General features: G+C 40.6%; 1 protein-coding gene and 1 pseudogene across 27 annotated transcripts in view; both read left to right on the top strand.

Annotated features, from left to right (window-relative positions):
* KALRN (kalirin RhoGEF kinase) overlaps positions 1-17286 on the top strand; it is a 692638-nt gene that overhangs the window by 354392 nt on the left and 320960 nt on the right. For 21 of the 27 annotated variants that reach the window (XM_034957211.2, XM_034957212.2, XM_034957221.2 and 18 more), the window contains 2 exons: positions 3231-3439; positions 6793-6967. In XM_034957211.2, coding sequence (XP_034813102.1) covers positions 3231-3439; positions 6793-6967 — 384 coding nt within the window. The remainder of the gene's footprint in view (positions 1-3230; positions 3440-6792; positions 6968-17286) is intronic. The other 6 variants (XM_034957219.2, XM_034957220.2, XM_034957230.2 and 3 more) reach the window with 1 other exon arrangement.
* LOC117979865 (U6 spliceosomal RNA) lies at positions 15789-15881 on the top strand (annotated as a pseudogene).

The following is a 17286-nucleotide window of genomic DNA, read 5'->3' on the forward strand; positions in this document are numbered from 1 at the left end:
GGCCCAGCCCAGTCTAGTATCTTGAAGGACCAAATTCAATGTTGATCTTATACAAACTCCAAAATGAAGGACTACTTCAAACTTTCCCTCTGCCCTCTAGTGGGAACTGGAGATGGCTTGCAGCAAAAATATCTTTTTTTTCTTTTTCTTTTTTTTTGAGACAGAGTCTTGCTCTGTCACCCAGGTGGAGTGCAGTGGCACAATCACAGCTCACTGCAGTCTTGACCTGCTGGGAACAAGCAATCCTCCCGCCTCAGCCTCCCAAGTAGCTGGGGCTACAGGCATGTGCCAACATGCCCAGCTAATTTTTGTGTTTTTAAAAAAAAATTTTTTTATAGATGCTGGGTCTTACCATGTTGTCTAAGCTAAAACTATATTTTAAATGTAATAATATGTAGCACTGATAAGTATTGACTGTATGTCAGACACTGTTGATAAGTAAGATAGATAATATATTTGTGTATACACACATATATCAACTCATTTGTAATCTTTATCACAACTCTCTGTGAGGAAAGCACTGTTATTATCCCCATTTTACTGATAAAGCCAAGGTGCAGAGAGAATAAGTAACTTACCCAAGATTATATAGCTAATATGTGGTAGAACTAGGATTTGAAACTTTTTTTTTTTTTGGAGACAGTCTTTTTTTTTTTTTTTTTTTTTTAACAATTTATTGTATATTTTCTTTTCTTTCTTTCTTTCTTTTTTTTTTTTTTGAGACAGTCTCCCTCTGTCACCCAGGCTGGAGTGCAATGGTGCAATCTCGGCTCACTGCAACCTCCGCCTCCTGGGTTCAAGTGATTCTCCTGCCTCAGCCTCCCAAGTAGCTGGAATTACAGGTGTACGGCATCATGCCCAGCTAATTTTTGTATTTTTTTTTAAATTTTTTTTTATTATACTCTAAGTTTTAGGGTACATGTGCACATTGTGCAGGTTAGTTACATATGTATACATGTGCCATGCTGGTGCGCTGCACCCACTAACTCGTTATCTAGCATTAGGTATATCTCCCAATGCTATCCCTCCCCCCTCCCCCCACCCCACCACAGTCCCCAGAGTGTGATATTCCCCTTCCGGAGACAGAGTCTTGCTCTGTTCCCCAGGCTGGAGTGCAGTGGCACAATCTCAGCTCACTGCAACCTCTGCCTCCTGGCTTCAAGCAATTCCACTGCCTCAGCTTCCTGAATAGCTGGGGTTACAGGCACCTGCCACCATGCCTGGCTAATTTTTGTATTTTTAGTAGAGGTGGGGTTTCGCCATGTTGGCCAGACTGGTCTCGAATTCCTGACCTCAGGTGATCTGCCCACCTTGGCCTCCCAAAGTGTTGGGATTGCAGGTGTGAACCACTGTGCCTGGTCCCTGAAACTCTGCCTCTCTGTACAATATTTTTTCAGAGAATCCATCATCTCTTCCCTGAAGACTTAAATACACTTAGAAAATGTGTTTTCTCTCTAGAAAAAACTACAGCCAGAAAATATGAAGTGACATTAAGCTATCATTATCAATATCCTGTACTTCCTGGTTTTATGCTGATTTGAAATTAGCATATTCACACAGCTACATGTATCCCAGCTTATATGGTCTGGAAAACTTGTTTGGTGTTTTATTTGAAAAGGAAATAAACTGAACTAATTACAACCAGACTTGCAAGCTGATAAATGTGAGGGATGCTGAATAATAATTTGCATTCCCTATAGCAATCAGCATAATGCTGTAGGCTTATTAATACTGCCATAAGTTTATCTAAAGCATTAATAATAAGGAAATAGTTCAGTCCTCACAGTCTTTGAAGTGAGCAGGGCAAATCTTATTCTTCCTATTTTGTAGATAAGGAAACTAAGGCTCAGGAGGTTACTCACCTGTACAAAAAGGACATTCTTTACACTTTCTTATTCATGGCCTCCAAAGCTTATTAATCTTCCTGTTAACCTCTTCTGCTGCATCTAGGGCTTCTCTATCTAAGGAACAAAGAATAACTTGTCCAAAATCTTGAAGACTATTTTTGTCTCTCTATATTTTTTTAATCTTCCCTTATTGAAAAGGCCATATTGTAATTTACCATACTGAGAACCAACTCGATGAAATAATATTCTTGAGGTAGACATTTACCTATGTTTTTAACAGGGAAGACTTTAAGATGTTAGAATCAGATGGAAACTAACCAATTTATTTTGTGCTTTCCCCAACCTACTTTACACATGATGTCATGGAGATGGAAGGGTATAGTGATTTGTGCAAAGGCACCATGAGTAACGGGAGGAACAGAAGCCAAAATCTGCATCTTCTGACTCCATCTATCAATTTTCTCTCTCTACTGGCTTTTTTCCTGATAGAGCCCTGAGCTTATCTTTCCTGCTAGTCAGGTGAACACTCCTGGTTTCAAAGCAAACACCAGACTCATCTTCCCCTCTCTCATTTATGAAAATTCTCAAAGTAGTCAAAAGTGAGCTCTCTGGCAGGCCACTGGAGACCTGTATTCAGTATGATGAGGAAAAGCTATCAATAAATGATTTTTCAGTAATTCAGTTTTAACTCCTCATCATTTCCAGTGCTTATTTTGTTCAAAACACTATACTTTGCTCTTTTAAAGTTGTCTGGCCAGTAATACCTAGTTGCATTTTATCATCTTGAATATTATGGGAAAATGTCTCGTATATTTATTGAAATTAAGATAAGCCACATCTTTAGCATTCAGCTTTCTAACCAATTTAGCAATTTTAAAAAGAACAAAATAGTATGGAATATGTACAGGTTATGCTTAGTTAATGTGCATTTAGTTCTTATTGACCACCACATTCTTTGTGTATTTGCAATATTATGATACATTTCTAGGAATCAATGTGCACAGAGTACATTACTCCCTTTCCTCCTTTCTGAAAGATGAAATAATATTCGTTCATTCTAGTCTCCTGTTCTTCCTAGTGGTGTCTCAAAGATGACTGACCTCCTTGCTCTAAGATCATACCTGTAGGTTTCCCTGACCACAGGGAAGTTAAGCCAGGGGTGATTCCTGTCTTCAGGGACTGTCAACACCAATGGAGTAAACTCAGCAAAGACTGGTGATGAATATAAATGTAAAAACACAAACAGACCCATAGTTGTGCCGATGAGAATGGCACTGACTGGTTGAGAGTAAGTTGGGTGATTCCAGTCTAGCTTCCTTGCCCTCACCCCAGCCCTGGCCTCTCCCATCTTCCCTGAGTGGAATCTCTGCTCTCTCTCTACAGTTGTGGACATGGATGGAAGACCTTCAGAAGGAGATGTTGGAGGATGTTTGTGCAGATTCTGTGGATGCAGTCCAGGAACTGATCAAGCAGTTCCAGCAGCAGCAGACCGCCACTCTAGATGCCACACTCAATGTCATCAAGGAAGGCGAAGACCTTATCCAGCAGCTCAGGTCAGCGCCTCCCTCCCTCGGGGAGCCCAGCGAGGCCAGGTCAGCATGGGCAGAGCTTTCCAGTGGGAAATGCCTCGGGCTAGACGTGAGATAAGTCCTGTCCCAGTCTTGACTCAGCAAAATCTTGCTTTGTGGTCTTGTGTGAGCTTCGGTTTCTTTATCTGTAAGATGTAAAAATGCCTGCACCATACTCAACTTGAATCTAGAATGAAATAGTAAATGCAAAAGCTTTAATGTTTCAAAGAATTATTTATCATTCAGGATGTTATTCAGCCATCAGTAAGTAACATAAATACAACAAAAATTAACAAAAGACAAAAAAAACACAAAAGTAAAAAATAATTAAGAATTAGGGCATATTTGCTCATGCAGAGAAATAGACATTATGGAATATAGTGTTATTTGACATCTGGTCTTAGGCTGAACTCTGACCTCCAGTGCCCCAGTCAGCAAAATCAGATCATTTTGCTGATGTTTGACTTTGGACCCATGAAGACATAAAAAAAGTGTGGTGGTGTCCTACCAGTTCCCTGTTACCCAATTATGACCTTTTACCATTCCTTGCTGCCCAGAAAATAAAACTCCTTCTGCATCAACCTAAACAAACATAACTAAGGAGACAAATCCTGTCTAAAATTTTTCATTTGTTTAGAATTACCCAGGCCATTGCCTCCTTTCTATTGGCATCAATATCTAGTTCTCTGCCCCTGTCAAGGACACTGGCTCCTTAGATAAAGTGTCATGAGGCCTTAAGCAAGCCCTCAGCAACCAACCCCATGCCTAGGTGCTATATAAATAGGATTTGATTGTGCTAATGATGCTTGCCCACAGGGACTTTTTCCTATCCCAAAATCACTGAGTGCTGGGACCTCTGCCAGCTCTGGACAGAAATAATCTCATCAGCAAGTCCCAGGCTATCCCTAGGGCCTGAGGGAATTACGTCAATTGGAGAGGGTTTTTTTCACCCATACCAGTTGTCCAATTAAATAAACATGAGAAATTACCTTTAGAAGGCCCTGGCATGTTTTTCTGGTGGAAATTAATAATTTCTATTCCAAACATGCACATGAGATGCTCCAAATCCTCCTATTGCATGCTAACAAGACAGCCTCTTTTCCTTCTTCCCCTAATTATCTTCATGAATATATAATACATGACAGCTTTGTCTGCCTCCCTAGGAAACTCCACTGTCATTTGCTTCCGAAGAGAATTCCAAATAGTGGACAGTCATTTAACCTCTCTGGGCCTCAGCTGCTTCGTCTGTGTAATTAAGGGGTTCACTCTAGGAGCTCTGGCAGCTCTAGAATTTTGTGATGGCTTTGTGTTATCTATTCAAATACTTTTCACAGGCTTGGCTGGCTTCACTTTCTGTGGGGCTAGGCCTACGGAGATGCCACTTGTTCTTAACAACTGTAAACCTGCACAATGCCTAAGGGCATAAGGCTACTTAATGATGGCAAAGGCAACAATGTGGGTGATGCCTGCTCTGCAAGATTAAATTCCATGGGTTTCAGAGAGTACCGTAGGCATATGACCAAGAGCCACTGGTGACCATTCATTATGCCAGTAACCTGACTCTAGCCTAGGCTCCCCTCCCTGACATCAAGGCAAGTCAAAGAGAAAAAGAAGTAAATGGTGCTTAGTGGACATTGACAGGATGCCTCACACACACCAGAAACATCTTCCCTATGTCTTCCTGATCTTTCTGACACTTGTTACTAGAGCACCTAAGGGAGCTTTTGCATCATCTCTGTGATTCCTAATGAGTGTGACACTGACATAGTGCTGCATAAAATGGTCCAAAATCTTTCTCTTCCTTCTGGAAAATTTGTGATGGAGAAAGACTGAGAGGAGAAGTCCAAGAGAAAAATCACATCCTCCCAGCAGCAAAGCCCTCAACAAATACATAACAGATAGCACTGAGTACATCTCATGTTATTTTCATGCCTGGGGATGTCCGTGCAGTTGTGGGAGTAGAAACTGTGCCTGTATCACAACAAACAGGCCAGGGTGAGGAGGCAGGAATAGGGAGCCCTGTGACTGGTAGACGGAAGGGCGCTTGACAAATTAGCCTTATGCCATCCTCAGAAACAGAATGAACTCAAATACCATTGCTTCTGAGACAAACACAGGCTAAAAGAACATGGCTTTCAGAAAGCCTGCTGATGAGATGATTGGAAGTAAATGATTTTCCCCTTGTCCTTTGACTCCTTAAATTGTATGAGAAGCTAAGATGTCACAAGATAATGAATGTGCCAGTTTATTTCAAGTTTTAGGGCTCTAGCTTACTCAAGGCCCTATGGAATCTAAACTTCTTAGCCACCATAATTTTCCCATTATAGTTATCACCACCTCATTTTGCTAAGCAAATCAATCTGTTTATCTCTCGGTTTCCCTCTATAAGGCATCACCTCTCCCTACTACGTTTGTATAGACTCTGCCTGCTCAGAGGAGGCTACACCCCCTCCTATTACTTGACTGTGTTTCTCCATTTCTTCAAACCCCCAAATCAAAACTGTTTGCAGCCTTTGTTGGTTGTCCCAGCTTCTTAGGATCTAGCCTTTACTCTCCTGATCAGCACTTGACACTTCACTTGTGTCCTTTCAGGATTAATAATTATCCATACATGTTACTGGTCTTCGTTCATGTGCACTCTTATTTAACAGCAAACTGTGAAGTGAGCAGGGCAGAAATTATTAAGTCCACTTGACAGATAAGGCAGCTGAGGCTCAGAGAGGTGATTTCCCAGGGCCACCAGCCTAAATGTATCAGAGCAGAGACCTAATTCGGTTTGCAGGCTCCAGATCCTATGCTTTCCTAAGTATAGCCTGAGCCTGTTTAGTATAATAACACCAGCCCATAACTTTAGCATAGCTTTATAAAGAGCATACTTACAATTTTGGCAACCATGACATCATCTGTTTTAACAAAGAGTCTGTGAAGTAAAACTAGGAAGATTTTTTTTTAAATATGCCTTTAGTATGTTTGTCTGTACGTATTGTGATAGATTTATGTGTGTGTGTGTTGAAACTATACATATTAGACTACATATATGTGTGGAACCATTCCATTTCTCTAATATTTTATGCCTTGTAGAGTCCTTTCTCATGCATTATTTCATCTTATTTCTTTCACAATCCTGCTTGAGGAGTAGGAGAACAACTAGTCTTGGAAATAGACTTGTGAACCCAAAAAAGGATGCATGTAGCTTTGGTTCACTCATTAAGCAGAGAGCATCAGGCTCACAGCAGGAGTTTGATAAATGTCTGTTGATTGAACGACTCAACTGATTCACATCCACCTTGCTCAGATGAGGAAGATCCCCCTCCTCCTCTGTCACTTTTAACATGGAAAGGCCTCTCCCTCCCTTTTTTCTCCCCACTCTGCCACAGGGACTCGGCTGTGTCCAACAACAAAACACCCCACAGCAGCTCCATCAGCCACATCGAGTCGGTCCTGCAGCAGCTTGATGATGCCCAGGTGCAGATGGAGGAGCTGTTCCACGAGCGGAAGATCAAGCTGGACATCTTCCTGCAACTGCGCATCTTTGAGCAGTACACCATCGAGGTAGCAGGGGGCCAGGAGGGGAGGTGGAGAGGGGCCAAGAAGTGCTTCCTGGCCAAGGGCACTGCCCCAGGGACAGGGCAGTAGCCTAAGGAAATTAGAGCATCCAGCATGCATTTTTAGAACGCAAGAAATTCCCAGTCCACCACGGCATATTCCTTCCAGTCCCTCTCATCCCCTACTGCCGAGCAGAGCCCCTCTATTTTACTTTCTGTCTGTAGATTACTTTCTTGAGAAGTTTTTTTTGTTTGTTTTTGTTCGTTTTGTTTTGTTTTGTTTTGTTCTGTTGAGAAGGAGTCTCGCTCTGTTGCCCAGGCTGAAGTGCATTGGCGCGATCTGGGCTCACTGCAAGCTCCACCTCTCGGGTTCAAGCGATTCTTCTGCCTCAGCCTCCCGAATAGCTGGGATTACAGGCATGCGCCACCACACCTGGCTAATTTTGTATTTTTAGTAGAGATAGGGTTTCACCACGTTGGTCAGGCTGGTCTCGAACTCCTGACCTCAGGTGATCCGCCTGCCTCAGCCTTCCAAAGTGCTGGGATTACAGGCATGAGCCACTGTGCCTAGCCAAGAAGTTTTTTATTGCTATCCGTTAGACTCTTACTTGGCATTTTCCTGAAATACCATCCATGGAGCTGGTAGTTTGCTGATTGGAGTAGAGTCATTGAATTTCACAGCTTTATGAATGGATAGATGTTAAAATTAGGTGGCCTCCTTAGAGCTGATAATATAAATCATGCGTTAGATTCAATCACACAGCAGTTAAGAAGCCAAGCGCCACAGGAAGGGGAACCTGTATCCGCAGTTTGATTTCTACCTATTAAGAAAGTAAGCCTGTGCTAAGACCATTTGTTAGTTCATCTCATAAACTCCTCAGTTTATTTTTGGAAGGTTGGAATCACATATTCTGGTAAATTTATGTCCCCTTTCTCATACCAATTAGTAATGTCTTCCTTCACATAATTTCCCCCTTTTAATATTTTCTGCTTTGAAACCATAACTAAAGCCAGGCCAATAGGGTTTCTGTGGTATAAGGAATATCCAACATAAGGCACTTTTTCCTTTTCGGGGATAGCAAAGGGTTAAATTAAAGGCATGTCTTCTGTTTGCTCCTGGCTGGTATGGTAGGGGGAAAAGCCAACTTTCCACCCACCATTTCTTAACTTTGTTTTCCATTCCAACCATCTCTCTGGAGTTAGGGCTTCTGGGTTTGATGAGCTTCCCAATAATATCTGCGGAAACTTCAGTGGAACAGCTTTAGAAGGAATTTTTTTTTTAATATATCGAAAGCTCCAATATCCCATCCTAATCCAACTCAGTACAAGAGACTATCTTGGGAACAGCTACCCTTTGCTTTAATCCTAGGTCCAAAAATGTTCATATTGAGAATCTGAAATGTAAAAGAAAAGCAATCATAAAGGTATTCATCTTTCTATCCCCTACTCTCTTACAAGCACATCTGTACTCCTGCCTCCTTGGGAGAACTTGTAATTTCTTGCTTAAAGACTTCATGTTCTAAAAGGTGCTTTCTGGACAGGTCCTGGAACAAAGGAGAAGTTAAGCCTTTAAATTTAGACCTTAACTATCCTTCCAACTGATTTCATAACCTTAGGTGAATTTATTTATATTTATTATTTATTTTGAATGTACTGTCAGGATTTCAGGTGGCAAGTAGTATCAACACATGTTTTGAAAAACAATCAAAATGCCAGTGGGAAAATAAAAATATTGACATGTAGTGAAGAGTGTATGTAGTGAACATTGTAAAGGCAGGGTAACAAGGTAATAAAGAGATAAAAGAGAGGGTATGGGTCATTATTCTTTAGTAATATGGATTGAGATGTACAAAAATAAATACAGGCTAAGTTGATTAAAGTAGCCCAAGGCATTCCTGCAATCATTCCTCAGCTCCATTTTGCCCACTGGGAGAGAATATATCCATGGAGAAATTATGTTAGCAGATGTGGTGGTTTTGCTGTTGTACTTCTTATTTACTCTCCTGTCATTCCAGGTCTGCTTCAAAACATGCTTAAAGGGGAGGAAACAATCTGAGGGTTTGGATTAAGTTTTATTTGAAAAGATGGCTGTGACCTGGAAGTCAGGGTTGCTGGTTCAGTGCTGGAATGGGTCAGTTAGCTTCACTTTGACATCGACTACACCCCTCACATCAGCTGGGGGCATCACAAGTGTGTCTTTGCTAGCATCGATTGTAGGCAAATCAAGTTCCACTCCTAAAAAACAATCCAAAGCATATGGAGAAAATATCCTTTAAAAAATGTGGGTTTAAATCACATGCATTAAAATTGGATCTGGCTTAAAGGTTACGAGAGAGGAACTTGACACTTAAATTATGGAGCCAAGGGTGGTGGCTCACGCCTATAATCCCAGCACTTTGGGAGGCTGAGGCCGGCAGATCACTTGAACTCAGGAGCTCAAGACCAGCCTGGGCAACGTGGTGAAACTCCATCTCCACCAAAAATATAAACAAAAACCGGGTGTGGTGGTGAGCACTCATGGTCCCAGCTACTCAGGAGGCTAAGATGGTAGGATCACTTGAGCCCAGGAGGCAGAGGTTGCAGTGAGCTGTGATCACACCACTGCGCTCCAGCCTAGATGACAGAGTGAGACCCTGTCTCAGAAAAAAATAAAAAATAAACAAATAAATTATTGGATTTGCATTCTTTAGCCTTTGTATGTATAAAAATTCCTCGTCCCACCCTAAGTACTGGACAACCTGGTATGCAGGAGAGCAAGAGTGTGAGGGCCTCATAAAATGAGGGAGAGAAAAATCATGATAGGATCCTGCATCCTCTGGTATAGGCTATAACGTCCGGATTTTACAAGGGGTCTTATTCCCTTGTCTTGTGGGGGAGGCCCAAAAGCTTGGGGAGAATGCTACATCTAATCTTAGAACTGGAAATCCTGCCAAACCTATGGAAAAGTTCTGCTTCAAGTCAGATTGTCAGAAGTTATTTTTGAGGGTGTTGAGATTATTCAAATACCAGCTATGTCTCACTGTGGGGATGAAGAACAAACTTTTAGAGAAGCTTCTGGTGTGAAACTGAGGGTGGTTTCTGTAACGAGAGGCATGTTTATGCTGACATAAGCCAGGGCAGGGTCTGTGATGATAGGACCTACAGTGTGGTTTCCTTCCTAAAGGAAGGCATTTGATAGACATGCTCCAAATTCCTCAGGATTACTGAACACTGGAGGAGGACTGCTACCCTGCATCTGAGGAATCTAAACATGACTCCTTAGCCATATCACTGAGGGCCCAGATGAGCCAGTTAATGTAATCATTGGGATAGCACATGAGCTGCTGCACCAATCTCTTTGTACTCAATAATAATGGTACTCACATTATAACCTGGAATGAGATCATAGGGCATGCCCACATAAAGTGAAACATCCTAAATTTGTTAGTCAGATGTTCAAAACCAGGCCCATAGCTGGATTCCTGGTATACCTTCTTGGACTCCATGGAGACCATAGTGACCTATAGTGAAACATGATGTTCTATAACGTTTTGTTCCTTTAGGTTCAGCCTCCTTCTATGAAAGACATTTTATATAAACTAGTTATGATAGAAGAGACATTTCACCAAATACAAATGTTTATTTTGTGATGGTAAGAATACAGGTGATTTTTTTTCTTATTTTTGATGCTTTCTTGCATTTCCAAGTTTTATACAATTAGGATAATCAGAAAGAAATGAAAAATACTTTTAGAAGCAAGAATAGGCCAGTGGTCTCCAAACATTTTTGATTGTGTGCCTTCTCAATTTTTTTGAACTTGCAACCCCCTACATATAAATATTTATTCATTTTTAAGTTATAAAAACGTTCGGTCACTGGCTAATAATTTCAAAATTCAACATGCTCTTTGGGAGAGGTTTAGTTTTTTCATTAGAAGTTGTGGGTTCCATATTTCAAATAGTCTTCTGATAATTTCCAATCATTTTTTGCCTGGTTTCTTGAGAGATCAGATTAGATTGTCATTGTTGCCTTACCCCATAATGTGGCTGACAGAGAATTCAAAGTTCTCTTGTGCTTTCATGATTGGTATTATCTTCAAACTGCAGTTTCTTTGCAGGAAACTCGTTAAACCATGTGTCTTTTTGTGAAGGTTAGTTTAGTTAAAACTAGATAGTAGATAAATCTATTTAACTGGACGCATGAAAAAAAGCAATAATTTGAAATGTGCTGAAAGCAATGAACAAATGAGCCACAGTCAGCCACTGAGTTGTGACACTCCTACCTTCCCCGAGGAGCCCTCTTTTTCGTGCACTACACAAAGCCATCTGCCATGTGGTCAGAGTGAGACTCCAGCACCAGTCTACTAATGAAAATCCTGGGAAATTTTATATACTTTGTATTGGCTTGATAAAATATATGTGCACAATATAATATATATACACATATATGCATATTTATATCAAGATAGTTTTTCTACTATCATTGGATAATTTGGGGCATTTTCTGAGATGGGGATACTTATGTTGGAAAGCCTTAGAAATGACACTAAGAAGGATATTCTAGACAAGGGACTTCCTGAAAATATGGGCCACCTTTATGGTTTTTCTTTTAAATCTCTAACTGTGTAATTGCAAGCGAGGTGTGCTTAATGCACCTGAAAGTTTATTTGAGTAGGGAATGATATACCAATTCTAAATCTTTGGGGTTCATGTAAAGCAAATAGGGGCCAGGCTAAGGCTGGGGAGAAATGGCATTCAAGGAAGAAACTTCTGCCTAGAGAAGATAAGCTGATTATAACTTACTGGTGGTCTCAACTCTTCAATTAGTTGCACACAGAGGCCCTTAGCATTTTATATTAGAAAGAGACCATTCGGTCAGCCTTTTACCTATATAGAAATTCAACTCAGTAAACATTTGGTGAGCACCTCCTTATGTAGCAAAAACTATGTTGGACATTGAGGACATAACAGGGAGACACAGAAACAGAGAATCATCATACAATTTAAGAATTCTATGATAGAGGCTCCTAGTTTGCAGAGAACACTGGAAGAGGCAGATGCTTAGCCCAGTCAGGATGTTCATGGAGGGTTTCCCAATGAGGTTACACCTGAGGGCAGGCAAAAGTTGGTGGCTAGGATTTGGCATCCCTGGATGATGCCATCCAGCCTCTACCAGAATATCTCCAGAGCCCAGAAAGGGGCTTAGCAGGGAAGGGAGAAGAAAGGAGGGAGCTTATCATCTCACTATTGTGTTGAACCAAAATCTCCACCTTTTACACTTGGGTCTTTGTTCCGCTCTCTGGAAAAAAAACAAAAACAAAAAGAGAACTAGTCTGCTCCCTCTTATTTGGGAGCCTTAAAAATAATTGAAAATGTTTATCATAGGCCTCTTTTCCTTTATCTGAAAAATGGTGAGCTTGTATGAGTTATTTCTGCAGTCCCCATGACTCTAAAAATGTTATAATGATTTCTCCTTAGTGTCAGCCCTCTATGGTATATATCCTCTATTTTATTCACCTCTTTCTGGATAGGACATGGTCTCTAGTCACTGACTGTCTTGGTCACTGTCTGCTGAAGGGAGCCTGGCTCACATACAGGCTTGGATGTGTCCTCTTCAGAGTACTGGCTCTGGTGCAGCCCAGGAGATAGGTACCTTTTTAATGACTTCGTCACCTGTCTTGTCTAGGCTTTGCTTGCTTAAAAGCTCCTGGTTGTCATTTGAAAGTATGGGCTTCCAGTACACTGACTTAAAAAAAAAAAAAAACTTCAATGTCAGCTTTTATATTTTGTCACTCAAATTTAGTCTTTTTCTTTTTTTTTTTTTGCACAGTTCTTCTGCCTGTGAAAATAGATATAAATTTAATTTATTATTACTACCAATGTTGTGGCTGTTTGAAAAGTTGGGCAGGTAAGACAGGGCTGTCTGGTGCATCATTACAGGTTCTTATCTGGGGGACACAGAGCCATTAGTCTGCACAGTCACTGTTAGCTGTGGATCATCTAAGAGCCCATCATCGAGTCCAATTTCGCCACTTTTTCTTCCATAAAAACCATTCGAGACTGCAAGGCCTTGCTGTTCTCCATGTTTGTAACATACCAAATCCACCAACATTGCAACTATATCAAGAAAGAAGCTAAGATCTATTTGAGGTCATCTTTGTGCACTCTTCCTAGTGATCACTGTCACATTTTCTAAATGTACCCCCAGAACCTTTTGAAAGAACATGTAGAATGAATACAATGAAGTAAACCTAATCCTCACAAAATATTTATTTCATAGGCTCTTCTAGACTTTTTGACAAATTAATTTCAGGATCACTGGGAGGTTTTCCCTACTATCGTCCTTTTTTAAAAAAATCAGGATTATTCACACAGCTTTAGTATTCTGGCAGGTCACCTGTTTTCAGTAGAACTGTCAAAAATCCCTGATGGAAATGTTCAGATCACTCTGTAATGGGGTGGGTCTGGGGCTATGGACCTGAACTCAAGTAACATTATCAAGGTTCAAATGCTATATGCTCCTCCTTTCTGGTAAGGATGCAGTAGAAAGTGTTCAGCTTACACAGGGGGAAAAAACATTCTGACACTCAAGCATAACTAGGTTCTAGAATGAGTGAGCAATATACGTTATAGGAGCTCTTCAACAAAAGAGAGATCTTTTAAAAGGAGAATAGAGTTCCACAAATCTCAAAATGATAAAAGGCAAAGGTATGGACACAAGTATAAAAAGGAATGACCAAGATCCCTCCCAACCCTGTTAATTGACAGTTGTGATTATATCAAGGACCTCAGGGTTTTTTTTTTTTTTTTTTTTTTTTGACGGAGTCTCGCTCTATCAGCCAGGCTGGAGTGCAATGGCACAATCTTGGCTCACTGCAAGCTCCACCTCCTGGGTTCACGCCATTCTCCTGCCTCAGCCTCCTGAGTAGCTGGGACTACAGGTGCCCACCACCACACCCGGCTAATTTTTTTGTATTTTTAGTAGAGATGAGGTTTCACTGTGTTAGCCAGGATGGCCTCGATCTCCTGACCTTGTGATCCGCCCATCTCGGCCTCCCAAAGTACTGGGATTACAGGCGTGAGCCACCACACCTGGCCAAGGATCTCAGTTTTAATCATGATGATAGAGAAGAAAAGAACATAAAATTGGCCATAAAAATAATCCAATTATCCAAATTATTCAATTGGTATAGAAATTAAGTAATTGAACATTGGAACTCATCAATTACAGCATTTTTGCAATATGTTCTCACATTATTTTGCCAAAAATTAAAAACAACTGACTGGATTTCATTATTTCCAAGTCCCTTTGCTTTTCCGGAAATTTCTTACAATATTCCCAAAGGTCTTTAGCTATTTAAACAAATATTTTAACTCTTCAGAGAGATTATACATATTACTAAAACAGGGAAATGCTATGATAACTTTAAAATAATCTGCTTTAGAATTCACTAATCTTATCATTGTAAGAATTGATTAGCAGAGAGGAACTCAGCATTATATTGGACAAGAAGAGTAAATGACCATGGTACTTTAGCTATTTTATTCATCGTGGTAACCTATATCAAAAATTATAGATAAAATAGATCTTCCCATGCAATGAGATGGTTTCTTCAGCTGCAATATGTCTTTCCCTATCAGCCAGCATTTGTAGGCCAGTGGAGAATATTTGTCTTCCACTTTCCTCATCTTCACAAAAATAATGATGTCATAAAACAGAAAGATGCCATTTTGCAATTGACAACCCAGGTATGTCAATGGCATCCCATCACAGTGAAATGCCATGGACCCTTTCTTCCTACTGGTAATTGGAATGAGATTGAATCTTAACATATGCAACATATGTAGTGTTGATTAATGTATATAATCACCTTTGCTGAGAGACAGTAATGCCGTGATCAAGTGTGTAGTATTTTGAGTTAGACTGCCTGGGTTTGAAACCTGTTTTACTAACTTTACTAATTGTGTGGCCTTAAGCAAGTTGCTTTGCTTTTTTTTTTTTTTTTTTTTGAGACAGGGTCTCACTCTGTCACCCAAGCTGGAGTGCAGTGGCATGATCTCGGCTCACTGCTATCTCCGCCTCCTGGGTTCAAGTGATTCTCCTGGGTTCAAGCCTCCAGAGTAGCTGGGATTACAGGTATGCGCCACCACGCCCAGCTAATTTTTGTATTTTTAGTAGAGATGGGGTTTCACCATGCTTGCCAGGCTGGTCTCAAACTCCTGACCTCAGGTGATCCACCTGCGAAAGTGTTGGGATTACAGGCGTGAGTCACTGCACCCAGCCAGGCAAATTGCCCTTGAAGCCTTGATTTCCTCATTTGAGAAATGGAAACGAGATAATATTTCCCAGCCTATTGGGTTACTGTGAGGATTTAATAAGTTAACACATAATATGTTTAGCAAAGCTCCTGGAAGTTAATCAGCACTTAATACATAGTAGTCAGCATTGTTATTATTATTCATAATATGTTTTCTTTTATATATATATATATTTGCTTCCAGGTTTTAAGCAGTTAAACATCCCTTCTTATTCTTTCTCATTGTTTCTCTTCCGATTTGTTACTGAGTCATATTAGGAGATCCCTGAATGTTTATGCAGAGAACCTGCTGTGGGAGCCAAAGTCATTTGTTCTTGCCTTACAGAGACCCTGCCTGTGTTGGGAACAGATCATATTTCTATCTGCTGCAATTTAAGTCTCAATACCAAATTGCAGATGTGTTTCCTATTCATGACAAAGGCATCTGGATAACCAGATAATTCTATATAGGTTAATATTACCTTTATACTGAGCAATCTGGCAGAGTCGGTTTAAAAAAAAATTACTAAACTCTTTAAAAATGTACTGTACTGTGCTCACTTCATCAGCACATACACTAAACTGAAACGATACAGAGATTAGCATGGGCCCTGACGCACAAATACGTGAAGCATTCCATAAATTTTTTTTTTATTTTTTATTTTGAGATGGAATCTCGCTCTGTTGCCCAGGCTGGAGTGCAGTGGCACGATCTCGGCTCACCACCTAGGTTCACGCCATTCTCCTGCCTCAGCCTCCCGAGTAGCTGGGACTAGAGGCACCCGCCACCACGCCCAGCTGTTTTTTTTGTATTTTTAGTAGAGACGGGGTTTCACCGTGTTAGCTAGGATGGGCTCGATCTCCTGACCTCGTGATCCGCCCGCCTCAGCCTCCCAAAGTGCTGGGATTACAGGCGTGAGCCACTGTGCCTGGCCAAAAATTTTTTTAAAAAAGAAAAGAAATACTGGAGGAAGGCAGTGTGTTTTCTTGCAAGGATAAATTATGCCTGGCATTTATCTAAGGCCACAAACACAAAATTTCTTGGTCTGCTCAAAAATATATGATTAATTTAAAAGGCTCATGTGAAGTGAAGAAAACTGAATTATGGGTTTTGTTTTTTGTTTTGTTTTTGTTTTTGTTTTAGAAGAAGAAGAAAACAAGAAGGGTAAAACTGGCACTTTTCTGAAGTGAGAATAGTAAAAAGAAAGATATCCCCCAAAATCAATTCTTGGAGCAGCCCTATTGTTGTAACACCATGGTTAAGAGCATTGGACTTGGCCATTAAACGCTCAGCTCTACCACCACCAGCTCTGAGACCATGGGAAAAACTATATGACTTCTCTGTGCTTTCATTTCCTCCTATAGTGCTATGAGGATTAAATAAAGTTGATCAAACACTTAACACATTGCCTGCCCCATAATAAATGCACAATACAAAGTAAAATGTCTTCTTCAATCATACTATCTTCTTCATCATTGTTGCCAACATCTAAACACTGATCTGAAGAAAGAACTATACAGTGAGATTTCCAGTGTTGCAGGTGATAAAGAGTTGAAGTGGGTAGACCATAGGAAGTGGGGAAAAAAAAAAAAGGGAGGGGCAGGTGAATTTTGATTCAGGCAGATACAGATCAAAACATCTGGGGAAGAGGGACTATAGCTTTCTCTACACATAAATAGTGGGGAAGACCAAGAAAACAGGAGGAACCAATGGAGAGAGCTCTCTGAAAGCAGAGCTCAAGGTGACTGCTAAACCAACTCCTATGAAGCAAATTTTGATGGCAGAATACTGGATTTGGTGGATCTCATCTAGCAGGAACACCTTGGGCTTCTTTTTGAAGTGAGGCTTCCCATTTTCCATTTCCCACTGCCTCTTACCCTTTTTTAAATTTTATTTTGGCACTTTCTCTGATTTCCCTTATTGATGTCTCTAGAGTAGACAATTGTTAGAATAGAAATATTGCCAATGTATCTGTCAAAGAAGTCATCATTTCCTAACTCTGCAGTTAATTCAGGAGAGTGGGGGAGACAGAGGCCACTAGAGCAAGTGG

This window comes from Pan paniscus, chromosome 2 (assembly GCF_029289425.2).
Source record: "Pan paniscus chromosome 2, NHGRI_mPanPan1-v2.0_pri, whole genome shotgun sequence".
NCBI lineage: Eukaryota > Metazoa > Chordata > Mammalia > Primates > Hominidae > Pan > Pan paniscus.